The sequence below is a fragment of the Vigna unguiculata genome, chromosome 2, assembly GCF_037176805.1.
Source record: "Vigna unguiculata cultivar grain cowpea cultivar isolate G323 ecotype 2 chromosome 2, ASM3717680v1, whole genome shotgun sequence".
Lineage (NCBI taxonomy): Eukaryota > Viridiplantae > Streptophyta > Magnoliopsida > Fabales > Fabaceae > Vigna > Vigna unguiculata.
Window position 1 is genome coordinate 30256915 of NC_140793.1, and position 15268 is coordinate 30272182.

Consider the following 15268-nt stretch of genomic DNA (forward strand, 5'->3'; position numbering starts at 1 on the left):
AATTTGACATTTAAAAAAAGTAATAATTAAACCTAATTAAAAACATGTTTTTCTTTTTCTATAATATTTTTCGGTTGAAATTCTCCTTCTCCGTCTCCTTTATTAAAATAAAATAAGACAAGTATTTTAATGCTTAAACCATATTTTGTTTTACTAATTTAAATTTAAAATATTTTACTTTTTATCAACGTATATTTTTTTTCTTATAAAATATTATTAGTGCGGCTTGATAACATTATGATATCGCATCGTTACTATGTGATATGATATCACTCCGAATCTTCTTGAAAGATAATAACATATAACACCTATTATGATATTTAAGATTATGTACAAACAAACTTCATCATGATACCGTCAAAGAAAATATGTGATAAGTAGGTTATTGTCGATGATGTATGGTTAAAAAGTTATCCGTTTAAAATTTACGACAATGAAAGTACAGTTTTTTTATGCAAACTAAAAAAACAACACTAAATTGTAAAGACAAGAATTATATTTAAGTCTTTCTTTTATCATTTTTTTAATGAATTTAATTTGAACAGGAGATTCACTCTCATTAAATAAGTTACATGTATAACACATATAAACTATTTTATTTGTGTAAAATATATATTACACTATATTAGAACATCAAAGTTCTTAAAATAATGTTTACATAAAAATAAAACAATATATTTATATTTCTGAGGGATACCCTCAATTATTATCTGCAACATTGTCATAATTAATTCACACAAATATCATCTAACATTTCGCAATAATTCACACAACACAAATATAATGGTGAGTTTATTTAAAAATAAAATGTAACATGATATACATAGCATATTACTGTTATAAATTCTCATATTACATTAGACTTTTCTTAAAAATTTGTTAAAAGAATTTGTAAGAAAATACTTTTTTATGCCATTTTTTCTAAAATTTTTAATTAATAGGTAATTTCTTCGTGGGTAATCATTTTCTATAAAATTATAAAATTTATAAATATTTCCTATTTCCTGCAAAATTTGTTGTGAAAAGTGTTTTATACAAAATATTTTGCAAGAAAATTGTTAGTAATTTCTTACAAATATTTTTTCATAACAAAATTTGTAAATATTTTCTAAAAAAAAATTTTAAAACAAAATTATACATGTCAATCATCGTCATAAAGCATGCACACACACTCAACAAATTACAATTCAATTACAAATTTTTAGTCACATCTCAATCGAGTAATATAGTTCGTCATATTCAATTTCGTTTTTCTGAAAAATTCATATTAAATATGTTTCACCAAAGAATAATTCTTAACAACATTGGTAAATATAAAAAATCAACCTCTTTTTTTTTATACTCTAATGATACATTTAGGTAATTAAGAGTCACGGGGAATTAACTAGTTCAGAAGAACCATATTCTGACAAGAAATAGAGCAAAATTCAATGGGTATTTCTTTAACAGTTAGATAAATTAAGAGTTGTCGTAAATACACATTAAATTTCTTTCTCATTTCTCTATCCCCAAGTGAATTTAGTCCCCTCAAGAAGGAGAACAAAATGTTTATGGAATATTATAACTAATTAAGAACACCAAAAGTTGAGACCACATAATGATGCTATAAATATCTTAGAAATTTGTGGTTGTGTTGTTTTGTGGTCCCAATGAAATACACATTTTGGAAATAAGATAGTTTCATGATTACATGTTCTTGATTTTTTAGGCAAAACGGGGTTTCTGAAAATAAGACTACAAATCCAAGTCAGAGACACTTGTTGTCAAATTTTCTATGTAAACTATATACCATCACCGTCTACAGATTCAAGATAATAGAATTTGTCTCAGTAATTAAAAAATAATAGAAAGTCATTTAAAAAAGGGAATTAAATATTTTTATTATTTAACATATCAAACGATTCTTATCCTTTCATAAAACAAATATTTTAACTTTGTATATTTTTTTACTTCTACTTTTTCTCTAGTAAAATTTTTTCAGATAATATATTAAAGTCCCATTAAAAAAAATGAAAGTTAAATTTAATCTGACCAAAAAAAGAGAGTAGGAAATCACAGTAATAACGAAATAAAACACAAAATTATATTAAAGTATTAAACATGATAAAAATGAAGGTCTTGCGTTGCGTGTATTGTTGTATTGGGACACATAAATGCCTCCGAAAACGCAGACTTTGCAAAGTGTGTGTAAAAGGTTGAGTTAACGCGTGCTCAACACGGCAAACGTGAATATAAATTTGTCAACTCACTATTATCTTCGATGTCAAAATTACGTAACTGTTGCTGCTTCTTCTTCTTCCTTCTTCTCTCTTCTAATCTTCTTTTCTAATTCAATAAACATGGGTGTCTGTTTTTCTTCCCCCGCTGGCCACCGATCACTCAACTCCACATTCCCTCAAGGTTCTCAATTTTCCTTTGTTCTCATTACATAAAACACTATCTATAGTATAATTTATAAATACTCTTTATTTTTTGACATGATTCAGGTTCAGCGCGTGGAAGTAGGGACTTGACAGTGTCCACGGGGAGCGTGGAAGGAAAGCGTGAAGTTGAAGTTGAAGTTTCGGAGGAGTCTGGGGTTGTCGGAAGCAGCAGTGACAGTAACAGTAACGGTAACAATAATAAGAGTGATGGTAGCATTGTTTTTCGGAGTTTGGAAATGAGGAAGCTGAAGGAGTTTAGTTTCGCGGAGCTGAAAGCAGCTACGAGGAGTTTCAAGTCAGATGCGTTGCTCGGAGAAGGAGGTTTTGGGAAAGTTTACAAAGGATGGTTGCATGAGAAAACTCTGACACCGACCAAAGCTGGTTCTGGAATCATGGTAGCTATCAAAAAGTTGAATCCCGAAAGTATGCAGGGCCTTCAGGAGTGGCAGGTTCCTTTCTCTTCCACCTTTTCCATTCTCTCATCATTGCTTTTTCATTATCTTCAACAAAGTTTGGCATCATTTCACTTAAACACAAACCTCGGTAAATTATAATAACATTAGTTTTTACAAAGTTGTCTTATTTATAAGATTAGATGAAAACTTGGTCTTGGTCTTGGTCTTGGCGTGAATGAAGGGCTCATAAAGTCCTCAACCCTCATTGTTTTCCGACAGCGATAACATACCCAAGAGTCAACCCTCATACACTTCTCTTTCAACCACTTGAAATTGATAATTACTTTTATGCTATATTCTTTAATAAAACTAATTTTTTAAATGATAACATTTTCTATCTTATTTTCTGTTATTATTATAAATTAAGTAAATAAGAAGAATCTAAGCACTGTCGTAATTCTTGTAAGATTCCAATATCTGACATTGCAGCATCTTGGTGTGGTTATATGACAACGCAGTCAGAAATAACGTTTTTGGGAACAGTTTCTCACCCAAACCTGGTGAAGCTTTTGGGTTACTGCTGTGACGATGTGGAGTTTCTCCTTGTGTACGAATTCATGCCAAAGGGAAGCTTGGAGACTCATCTATTTTGGAGTATGAACTTTAGACAACAATTCAAATATGTTTGCCATGGATTTTGTTTGAGTTTACCTCTTTTTTTTTTCTTTTTTCCAAAATAGGAAATAATAACACAGAACCTTTGTCTTGGGACACTCGACTGAAAATAGCTATCGGTGCAGCTCGGGGTTTGGCTTATTTGCACACCTCGGATAAGCAAATCATATACAGAGATTTCAAAGCCTCTAATATACTACTTGATGAGGTTTGCTATATATAATTCTGAACCCCATAATTAGGTTAATTTAATCTGTAATAAAATGTTATTAATACTGATAGTTGTGGGCTACTTTTTAATACTGACAAATATTTCTCCTGCATGTACCTCAGAACAATCACTGTCATCTTTCCTTATATATTCATTCACTTTAGTTTCTTCCTATGTTTCCTTTTATCGACTTAGATACCGTTCTTTAAAGTAAACTCTTTGTTACGTGCATAGGAAAACTCTATCTCTAATGAAAAACACACACATTTAAAACCGACATCTATGTTTATGTTCTTTATAATTTATATTATAATTATTTCTACACACATAACTTCTTTAACTACAAAAAAATTAAGGAATAATGTATTTAATTAACAACGTTAAATTTATCCACAACTTATATTATGTCTAATGACTTTTGTGGTTGCAGGAGTTCAACGCGAAAATATCAGATTTTGGTTTGGCGAAACTAGGCCCTCCTGCGGGAGATTCACACGTGACGACGAGAATCATAGGAACATATGGTTATGCTGCTCCAGAATACATTGCAACAGGTGATTATACATATATTTTTTCTGCATAGTTTAAAGAGATTTTTCTTTTATCGACAATATTAATCGAGAAAGTTGAATCTACGACCTCTCTTATCTTGGTTCTAGAATGTTATGTTGGGATTGTGTTATGATTGAACAGGTCACCTATATGTGAAAAGTGATGTTTATGGATTTGGTGTGGTGCTGCTTGAAATGCTGAAAGGGATGAGAGCACTTGATCAAAACCGGCCTTCAGGGCAGCAGAATCTGGTTGAATGGATTAAGCCTTATCTGTCTGATAAAACTAAGTTGAAAACTGATATTATGGATGAGAAGATCGAGGGTCAGTATTCAAGCAATGCAGCACTCAAAGCAGCACAACTTACTCTAAAATGTCTTGAAACTGACCCTAAACAACGTCCTTCCATGCAACAAGTTCTTCACACCTTAGAAACCATCCAAGCTATCAAACTTAGAAGGAGGAAAAGAACCAAACATTGCTCTAATAAGTTCGCAACTATCAACAATTTTCACTAGCTCATTTTCATATACCAACGTCCCTGTACTTTTAATATTCCACCCGAGGCCAAAGGGTCGGTCGGTGACAATTTTGAAAAGTTGGAAAACTCTGATGTGTTATAGGGCCTAGGTTGTATAGACTTCGGTTGGTTAGTAATCCGAGATAGAAAAGTTCAAAAAAAACTTCAAAATTACTACTTCGTCCTTATAAACTTTGGTTTTTCAATAACTGAGACCTATAAAATAAATGATGTAAAAATGCAAACCTGCACCAGTGAAGCTCAGATTTTTCATATGTTCTGCAACTGTTGTTAAGGTATATGAAACGTAAATTACTAACACTTAGGTTATTGAATTTGTCTGATCTTATTTTTATTGAATTAGTCGCATTGGGAAAGGGGGAATTTTCTGTTTTGTGAAAGGATAGCTAGGTTAGATGCTTGTACAAACAGTTACCAAATACTGAGGAAAGAAGAACACTATTTTTCAGAATATTTTTAGTGTTTTATGGATTATAAGGAAGAAATATGTAGTTTTGCCCTCGATTCTTTTTAATTATTTGCATCTATGTTATTAAGAAAAGGAGTTTTCTCTTTAGTGTATATATACAACTTTTTTTTTTCTGTTTTATCTTTTTAATAATTGTTTTCTTAATTAATTAATGTTCCAATCACATCTTAATTAATGTTGATGAAATAACTATAACCTAACATTGCCAACCAAATAATCTTGAAATATAAGTCAAACATAATCTACTTTAGTCAAAGAAACTTTCCAGAACATTTATCAAAAAATAGTGTTGAGATTACGACAATTAAACTTTGACCGAGTCAAGAATGTCCTGGTAACGATGTTTTGATCAAAATTAAGTTGAAAAGAAAATAAACAAAAAGAAAAGACATACGTTTAACTTAAATTTCAATAATTTCAAATTTTTTACTTTTCTTTAATACACTTTGAAACTCTTTAATTTCAAGTTATTCAATTATTCTCGTAACATTATAAAATTTTAAATTGTTTCAAAATTTCTTGCTTAAAACATATCTTATCCTAAGGCATTTCCAATCTTCTATAAAATGAATTATCCTCTTAAAATTTTCTACGCAAGCATAAAGGATTTTTACAATTGAAAAATAAAAATTGTAAGTTTCTTAATAAATTAAAATTAGCATAGGTACAATATTAACTAATAGAAACTCTTTCTATAATTCTTTTAGTTTACTTAAAGTTTATTTTAATTTATATGAGAAATCATTTTATTATTTAAGATTCTAAAAAAATTCTAAATTAATGATAATATTGTTTCTTTTATCCAATGGGATGACATAGTCAATTATGTTAAATTATTGATTGCGGATGGTAAGAGGTTGAGGTGCAAATTTCTATGTCTTTATTTCATGTCTTATATATATATATATATATATATATATATATATATATATATATATATATATATATATATATATATATATATATACTAAGAACATTATGCATTTACACCCAACACTACAATAAAATGTTTAATTAGTAATCAAATTTAGTGACCAAAAGTTTTTAGTCACTATAGTGACCAATTTAAATACTAATTTACAAAATTAAAAATTATTGGTTATTAAAATAGTCACTATTATAAATAAAAATTATAATTGGTCACTAAATTGGTCATTAATTCATTATAGACTAAATTAGTAACTAAGTCATTTTGGTAGCCAAAACCTTGGTGGTTAAGTTTTAGTGATCAATTTTCTTTGGTAATCAAAACCATGGTAGCTAATTTTAAAATCAATTTAGTGACCAATTATAATTTTTTATTCATAATAGTAATTATTTTAGTAATCAATAATTTTTTACTTTGTAAATTGGTATCTAAATTAGTCATTGTAGTGGCTAACAACTTTTGATCACTCAAGTTGATTACTAATGAAATATTTTCTTAATGAAAAACATCTATTTTCAATTAAAATAGACTTTAAATGATACAAATGATAAAATGAATTCAATTCAATTTTATTAAATTGACTTAATAAAAAGATATTTGTTCACATTTATATATTATAATTTTGTAATATCTTTATATAATCTATGATCTCCAAGATATCAAATAATGAAAATAATTCCTGCTCACTCTCTTTTATTTTAAATATTAATGAAATAATTTAAAAAAATAAAAATCACAATAAAATAAAGATACACCCGTAAATCTTTAATACTAGCACAACCCTTTAAATATAATCATCACTCCTATTGCTAGCAAATAGGAATAATAATATTAAGTATTTTAATTTCAACAACGCCAATGACACCAATATCAATAGTGGAGTAAGAATTCAACTGCATTAAATACTCATAACAAACAATAATCATAAATATCAATTCTCTTTATGAATAAGAATGACTAAAAATAGAGAAAGGTGAACCGCGGTTGAAAAAGTTATTAGATATTTCAAAGAAAATTTTGTTTAAAATAGGAGAATTTTAATACAATAATTAATGAACACAAAAACTAAAGACAATAAATAAAAATAAAACTGAAGAACACATAATAATTTTAATAATTTTTATACTAGCTTTATTCTTCTTAAATTTACACCCAGTTAATTAAGAGAACTCAAACTGAAAATTTTACTACAATATTGAGTAATAATCATCTATCCACTCTTTATAAATAATTATATATAAAAAAACATTTTAATTTAACAAATAATTCACTTGATAATTTGTTATATATTAAACTGTATAAAATTCAAGTTTAATCTAGTTTAAAATAATTGATTTTAAACAAAAATAATCTCACTTTTCTTCTAATCCGTAAATTCGAAAAAACAAAACAAAGACAATGACTTCGACAATGACTTTCGACAACGATAAAACTACACAATATAAAACTTGAACTCGAACTTAAATTTTCAACTACACCTATAATCTTTTAACAGTGTAAACAGAATTGCTCTTCTCGCGTGGATTTCACACCATAAAAAAAAACAATAAATAAAGAGCAGATACGCCAAAAGTTTAAAAAATAGTGAACGAAAGGATGGAGCTTCTTCTCTAATAATTCTACCATCTATAATAATATATATATATATATATATATATATATATATATATTAAGAGATTTTATTTTTTATTTATACTTTAAATATTAATTTTATATGTTAAAATATAATTATTTATTAAATTTTTAAAAATAAACGATTACTTTTAAATTTTTTATTATAAAATTAATTTTTTTCTTCTTTTACTTTTATTTATTCAGTTATTCTTCCATCTTTCTTTGTATATTTTATTTTATTTTTAATAAATACAATTCTATATATTAATTTAATAATATTATATTATCATCACTTATTTACGTAATATCACTTATTTAAAAAAAATGCGTAGATATAATAATAATACAGATGCAACCGCGTCAATGGTCAAACTTTGTTACAACGTGTTCTCATCCTCGTCTCCAAGAGCGTACCTTTATAAACTATTAACCTTACTTTGTGCCAATTAAAGATAAAAATACGTATCACAGATACTTTAATATATTTTATTTAATTATTTCCTTCAATCCACTGCCTTAAATATTTGGAGAGAAGGCTTTGATTAATTCTTACGGATAACTTTTAATTATTTAATACAAAAATTGCTTTCACTTTTTAATCTATGTCTTAAACATAATTATACGCAAAAAGCTAAACTCTGAGCTAATTAATTGTTTAAGTTTAAATACACCGTTTCATGTATCAGATCTCCAAATAAAATACTTGTGATTTTTTTTTTTACTAGAACGGTAAGAGCTAACTAACATTACAAATCAATAATAAAAATGATACAAATTCAGAATTTGTTAAAATATAAATTATTAACAAAGTTAGTAAATATTCCATATGATAAAAAAAATAATTTGAGTTGTATATATTCCAAGTAAAAAGATGAGGTTTAAATATAAAATGTTATGTAGTGCTATTTATATCGTAAAAATACTGTTATTGAATATAGGGTGATTTTCTAACTGAGTACCATAAAAAATTATGTAATCCTCTAATCTTATGACCCCAACTTACAATCTTATTGTTTCCATGCTTGCCCAATAAAACTAATTAGTTTATTACAAATTGAATACATAAAATACCAGAAAATTGTGATATATATATATATATATATATATATATATATATATATATAAAAACAATATAATTATATTTTGTCATGGAGTTAACATTACTTTTTATGACAATTATATCTACCAGAATTTACAAGTGCTGTGTGAGATTGAATCAAACTCCTTCATTCTATCCTTTACATGCAAACACTTTGATTAAAAAGTTTCTACTATATATTTTATATTGTCTATGAAGATTATTATATCTTCAATTCTCCTCCACATCACCAATAAAGATAAATTGATGATATTTGTTAATTTTTTTTCTATCGTACTATCACACATTAATTATTAATTTCATGTTTAATATGTATATACATTAACATGAGGAGATATGTCTCGATCCTACGTATAAATGGATGCAAATATTATTTTATAACTTGATGTATTAAAACTTTTACGTATGTCATATTATTCACAATATTTATTTATAATATATTATGTGGAAATTTTTTTTTCAAAATCGCACATATATTTGTTGGGAATCCAAATGCAAATTTAAGTAATTGACAAAATTTGAAAGGTCCTAAATCTTGAAAGAACAACACTTAATAATAATAATAAATAATAAATAATAAAAACCTATTCAACCTAACAATAATAAATTTGGAGAAAATTATTTTGACAGTCCATATTTGTTCTTACCTCCATTTGAGAACTCTATATAATGTTAAATTAAGTTATTTAATTAAAGTACAAATTAAATTGCTAAATAAAAATGAATAAAAGTAGTGGTACGATAATAATATAAGTTTTTAAGGGTATCTATGTAAGTTTTGAAGGGTATTAAACAGTGTGTCGAATCGATAGCGATCGTTTTCCTATTGCTTTATGAAAGCGAAGAGTATTCTAACTTCTAACCAAAAACGTGAGTGTAGTATAAAAAGGTTTTAATATTTAAAAGGAATTAGGAGTGAAGCTAAACGCGAAACCAACACGCCAAACACGGCATTATAAATACCACACAATTCAACAACGTCGATTCATTACTAACGAAAACGACCCATCTTATGTACTCATAAGTTCTTGTTTGGTTTTTCAATTAATTCATTCTCCATTTCACTAATTAACACTCAAAATGGGTCTCTGCTTTGCTTCCCTCGCTCCTCGCCAAACACCTTCTAATTCTCTTCACGGTTCTGGCAAGTCACCAAAACTGCTTCATATTTCTATACTTTCATACAAAAACTGAGAGAGAATCAGAGATTTGATGAAATTTGTTGGCACATGCAGGTTCAGAACGTGAAGGCGAAGGTGTTAGTGGAGGAAGCAGTAACAGTAACAGTGGAAACAACGTTGTGTTTCCGAGTGTGGAAACGAGGAACTTGAAGCAGTTCAATTTTGCAGAACTGAAAGCTGCAACGAAGAGTTTCAGATCTGATGCATTGCTTGGAGAAGGGGGTTTTGGGAAAGTTTACAAAGGATGGTTGCATGAGAAGACACTGACACCAACCAAAGCTGGATCTGGAATGGTGGTTGCGGTTAAGAAATTGAACTCCGAGAGTGTGCAGGGATTTCGAGAATGGCAGGTTAGTTTAATTTTCCACTTTGCTGGTTTTTCAAACTATTCACATGTTCTGTGTTCTGTGATTCTTGTGCAGACTATGTTAAGTTTTGATTAATATAATGTTGCATTGTGGTAATGGAGTTGCACCTAATGTTTGTGACAGCAAATAACCCTTTGTTGATTAATGAAACTTTAGACATCAAAAAAGTTAGTATAAAGGTCAACTCTGATTCAACAACATGATTTTTTAATGACACCATTATTTGTTATTCATCTTTTTATAATCTAACCAACTCATGTTTCTGATCTAATCATTTTAATAACTTTGTTCAAGGAATCTCGTGTTGTTTGAATTAAAAAAGAGAGGCTAAAACATGGTCCAGAAATAGGGAAAAGGCACTGCTGCCTAATAAGAAAGCAATAGACACATCTTGTTAAATACTGTTTTTGAAACATTTTTATTTATTATTGTCAGATAATGATTAAAGAATAAAAAATAGAATTTTTTACTCTTTATTTTTATCTGTCCACTTAGCAAGATGACACGTATTAAATAACGAAATTAAGATATTTATTTATATTAATATTATTTTGAGCTGATTTATATTATTTATATTTGTTATTTCTCTTTGCTTTATAATTGATGTGTAAAATACTTCAGAATTTCATATAGATAACTTTGAATTAAAAATTAAAGTTGAAAAATAAAAATAGCCGTTTTAAATTAAATTAGAAGTTATTTACTCAGTTTTAATTTCTCATTTTAATTAATTCAGATTAAGAAGAAAAAAAAGGTTATAATCTATGTCTTATTTTCAAAAGTTACTTCAGCTATTTTTTTTTTTTTTTAACATTTTCCCCTTTTTCTTTCCATAAAATTTAACATCCTTGTATACACAATGTGATACAGATATATGAAATAAGTAAGTGAATTAAAATTATTAAAAGTTTTTATTATATAAGCAACATTAATCTATTAAAAAATAATAACCATTTTTATCATGTTTTTTATTGGTTTATGATTTATCTTTTATGTTTGATTGGATATTTTTTAAATTCTCACTTATCTTCAAAAGCTTAATTTTTTTTTTTTTTGAGTTTGCACAAATTCCATTCCGACCAGGCTATCTCTGATTTTGTAACATGTTGCTTTACATGACAATGCAGTCAGAAATCAATTTCTTAGGAAGAGTTTCTCACCGAAACCTGGTGAAGCTTTTGGGTTACTGTTGTGACGATGTGGAATTTCTACTTGTGTACGAGTTCATGCCAAAGGGAAGCTTGGAGAATCATCTCTTTAGAAGTATGAGCTTAAGACCATTAACATAATAAAAATTGTTGGTCATAGATTTGTTTTGAGTTTAGCTCATAATGTTTGTGTTTTTATGTCCAATCAGGAAATACTAGCACAGAACCACTGTCTTGGGACACCAGACTCAAAATAGCTATTGGTGCAGCTAGAGGCTTGGCTTTCTTACACACTTCAGAAAAGCAAATCATATACAGAGATTTCAAAGCCTCAAATATATTACTTGATGAGGTTTCTTATTTTTACCTCTCTTGCATTTCTCTTATATATATATATTCTACCTTTTTTTTTCATTACCATGAGAAATGGAAGCCAAAAATCTGACTTCTGGATGCATGCCAGGTTTATGAGTTTATGCCATAGTGGAATAAATTTCTGTAAAAAGACTTGTAAAGAAACATAGAAATCCACAAATCTAATTTATAACCAAATGTGTGTTCATCTTTTGTAGGATTTCAATGCAAAGATTTCAGATTTTGGCTTGGCCAAATTAGGGCCTTCTGGGGGAGTTTCACATGTGACTACCAGGATCATGGGCACATATGGCTATGCTGCTCCAGAATACATTGCAACAGGTGATTATCATATCTACACACACAGCTAAATGGTTGGTTTGTGAAGATACTTGTTTGTTGAAACATAAGAAAATCCTATGTTTCTGATATGTGGTGTTGTGATGGAACAGGACACTTGTATGTGAAGAGTGATGTTTATGGTTTTGGTGTAGTGCTGCTTGAAATTCTGACAGGGTTGCGGGCACTTGATAGAAACAGGCCCTTGGAGCAGCAGAATCTAATTGAATGGGCTAAGCCTTCTCTGTCTGATAAAAGAAAGTTGAAAAGCATAATGGATGAGAGAATAGAGGGTCAGTATTCAAGCAAGGCAGCAATGAAAGCAGCACAATTAACTCTAAAATGCCTTGAACGTGACCGTAAAAAACGTCCTCCCATGAAAGATGTTCTGGAAACATTGGAACGCATACAAGTTATAAAGGATAAAAGGAAATAACCAAAGAAACATTGTACTATGCTTCAAACTTTGTTCAATTCTCATTACCCAATTTATCATCCTTCTGTTTAGCCCTTCATCGGAAAGATATTGCATCAACATGTGTACTCAGCATGTAGTTAGATAGCAATTCTTGTGTAGTTAACTTTGTTTAAGTTAGTGTAGGTGGTAGACCTGTAGGTGCATGAGTGTTTGTTGATGTAGAGCTTTGTCCACTGCTCTGTAAATGTATCTAGTTTCTACTTATGTATTATCATCATTTCGTTTAAATATGTTAGGAAGTCAACTTAACTTATAAAGGAGAGCATGCAATTAGATATTTTATAAAAGTTGAAAATCATGAGACTTTTTTAAGGGTGGGTCGAGAGTTACCCATGATTCACACTCAATTATAGTAGTGTCATGTTTCACTTACCATTATGAACTAATAATGTGTGTTTGCAGTATTTTGATAGACAAGTTGTACCTAAGTTCCCTTTATCAATCATATGCTCTTAATTGTACAAACATTGGGAAAATCAAGATGAGACAGATCAAGTAATTTGACTCTTTCTACATTGTTTCTAGACACAACAACTAAAAGGTCTTCCATCATTCACACAAATTTTAAGGTACTGCAAACCTAGTTCTCTTGAGTCATGCACTTAGCATATATATTACAAACCCAGTTTTCTTCTTTCATAAAAAAACAACCTAACGATGACATTCGCTTTCCATAACTATGCTCTTCCCGTTTTCCTTTCACTTTTGGCCGTGACCGGTGGCTCTCATCTCAACCACCGCAACCACCGTCGTGAGCGTGGCAACCCTGCTCCAAAATCCCTTCACTTCACCTTGTTCCAACACGAAACCATAAACAAAACAGGTTTTGTGACAGTGAACGGCGTGGAAGGAGGTGAAGGAAAGAGTGAAAACTCAACCCCGTTTGGCACTGTTTTGGTGTTTCAAGACCCTTTGACTGCGAAACCAAACAGATCCTCCAAACAACTGGGAACTGCAGAAGGAACTTCCATCACCTCTGGTCTTGATGGACTCAGCAGCATTTCTGTTGCAAAGTTAACTCTTCGACTGAACAATCACAAGGGCTCCATTTCCATTGTTGGAGGCACTAACACCCTCGAGCGTTCGGATTATCCAGTCGTAGGAGGCACTGAAGATTTCTTGTTCGTGCATGGCTATGTTACCTCTTCTCCACTTCATGTAAACCCTCCTACACTTGTCTTCAAGATTGGTTTTCATCTTTACTGGCCTCCGTATCCATCTCAACCCTCTTATTAGAACTTCCATTCATCGAATCTCTTTCTTATTATATCATTGCTTTTTAACCAACCTAATCACATGCTGTGTGATTCATGTAACACTCTTTGTTGCTGTTGTTTACTGTTTTTTGTTTTGTTTCTGAAAATTTTCCTGTGTGACTTTCTTGTAGTCATAACATAATGTGTTCATTTCTGGGGTGTTGTAATTATTAAAACATGTTCTGGGTTGAATGATAATGTATTACAATGCTCTGCTAATAAAAGTGTTTTCTTTCAGTCTTATTTTTGTGTTTTCTTTCAGTCTTATTCTGTGTTTATTTGCACAAATACTGTTAAAAATCCAACACTTTTTTTTTTCTGATATATTTTTCTGTACGGATGAGGGTAATCCCAAACTTTGAACATGTCACCAGATTGATTGATATATAGGTTGAAAGATTACCTTATTTTATGGTCAAAAGTCAAGACATGTTACGAGATTCATTGTATAAGAAAGGTTTAATTAGGTGATATGAAAATTAGCTTATACTGTCAGAGTTAAGAACCAAGACATTGACGATGTTACATCCTATGAATCTCACCAACTAGCTATAATATACCATATTTGAAAACAACATCATAGCAAAATTTAAGGTCATGTTTGAGGTGGTCATAGCACTTTTTGATTTTTTTTGTATTTTAAAATCTAATTTAAATATAGTGTATAGTGTTTTACTAAAACTAGAGTTAATAATGTTTTTTTCTTTTGTTACTTCAAATCGTCACATCGGCTTTCTAAACAAAAAAATATGTTTCTGTAATTACAGTTTTAGTTTAAAAATACATTTACTGTCCTTGAATGAGAGGAGATGTTCGAAATGGGTAGACCAGATAAAATTCTAATGCATTAGATAATAATTCAATTTAATATATACATACAAATAATATATCTTATAAATTTAGAGATATACATTTTAAATTTTTTTAAAAAAATAATGTAAATCATTTAAAAAAAATCAAAATTTTTGTAATTACCAACGAACTTTTATCGATAGAAATAAATTCATCAGTAAACTAAATTTTTTGATGACTTTTATTAATAAATTTTATCGACGAATTTCAAATTTAAATTATTAAAAAATATTTTGTTATAATTAATTTATTGATAAAATTCATTGTTTTGATGTATTAATAAATTAAAATTTGCATTACAAAAATATTTGTCAGTAGTGTATCCAATAGTCAAATCTAGTAAAACCTTTTATATATTAGAAAGAACTGAGTGAGAAGAAGAAAA

The 15268-nt window shown here is 29.0% G+C and overlaps 3 protein-coding genes across 3 annotated transcripts; all 3 read left to right on the forward strand.

The window, feature by feature from the left end:
• Window positions 1-2169: 2169 nt before the first annotated feature.
• Window positions 2170-5250, forward strand: LOC114173242 (putative serine/threonine-protein kinase PIX13). Its single transcript, XM_028057506.2, has 6 exons — window positions 2170-2400; window positions 2487-2872; window positions 3337-3472; window positions 3559-3701; window positions 4135-4258; window positions 4398-5250. Exons 1-6 carry the CDS (start codon window positions 2340-2342, stop codon window positions 4772-4774), a joined length of 1227 nt encoding a protein of 408 aa, XP_027913307.1. The 5' UTR covers window positions 2170-2339; the 3' UTR covers window positions 4775-5250.
• A 4634-nt stretch (window positions 5251-9884) lies between these two features.
• Window positions 9885-13003, forward strand: LOC114173853 (putative serine/threonine-protein kinase PIX13). Its single transcript, XM_028058503.2, has 6 exons — window positions 9885-10051; window positions 10143-10438; window positions 11584-11719; window positions 11814-11956; window positions 12177-12300; window positions 12411-13003. Exons 1-6 carry the CDS (start codon window positions 9988-9990, stop codon window positions 12731-12733), a joined length of 1086 nt encoding a protein of 361 aa, XP_027914304.2. The 5' UTR covers window positions 9885-9987; the 3' UTR covers window positions 12734-13003.
• A 276-nt stretch (window positions 13004-13279) lies between these two features.
• Window positions 13280-14274, forward strand: LOC114173854 (dirigent protein 11-like). Its single transcript, XM_028058504.2, has one exon. It carries the CDS (start codon window positions 13433-13435, stop codon window positions 14009-14011), a length of 579 nt encoding a protein of 192 aa, XP_027914305.1. The 5' UTR covers window positions 13280-13432; the 3' UTR covers window positions 14012-14274.
• Window positions 14275-15268: the final 994 nt, after the last annotated feature.

Excerpts from the sequence above, each read along its gene's own strand:
- LOC114173854 (XM_028058504.2), top strand. The coding sequence starts at position 13,433 with ATGACATTCGCTTTCCATAACTATGCTCTTCCCGTTTTCCTTTCACTT.
- LOC114173242 (XM_028057506.2), top strand. The coding sequence starts at position 2,340 with ATGGGTGTCTGTTTTTCTTCCCCCGCTGGCCACCGATCACTCAACTCC. Across the intron at positions 2,401-2,486 it reads CAACTCCACATTCCCTCAAG|GTTCAGCGCGTGGAAGTAGG; the intron begins GTTCTCAATTTT and ends GACATGATTCAG. Across the intron at positions 2,873-3,336 it reads AGGGCCTTCAGGAGTGGCAG|TCAGAAATAACGTTTTTGGG; the intron begins GTTCCTTTCTCT and ends ATGACAACGCAG.
- LOC114173853 (XM_028058503.2), top strand. The coding sequence starts at position 9,988 with ATGGGTCTCTGCTTTGCTTCCCTCGCTCCTCGCCAAACACCTTCTAAT. Across the intron at positions 10,052-10,142 it reads TAATTCTCTTCACGGTTCTG|GTTCAGAACGTGAAGGCGAA; the intron begins GCAAGTCACCAA and ends TGGCACATGCAG. Across the intron at positions 11,720-11,813 it reads GGAGAATCATCTCTTTAGAA|GAAATACTAGCACAGAACCA; the intron begins GTATGAGCTTAA and ends ATGTCCAATCAG.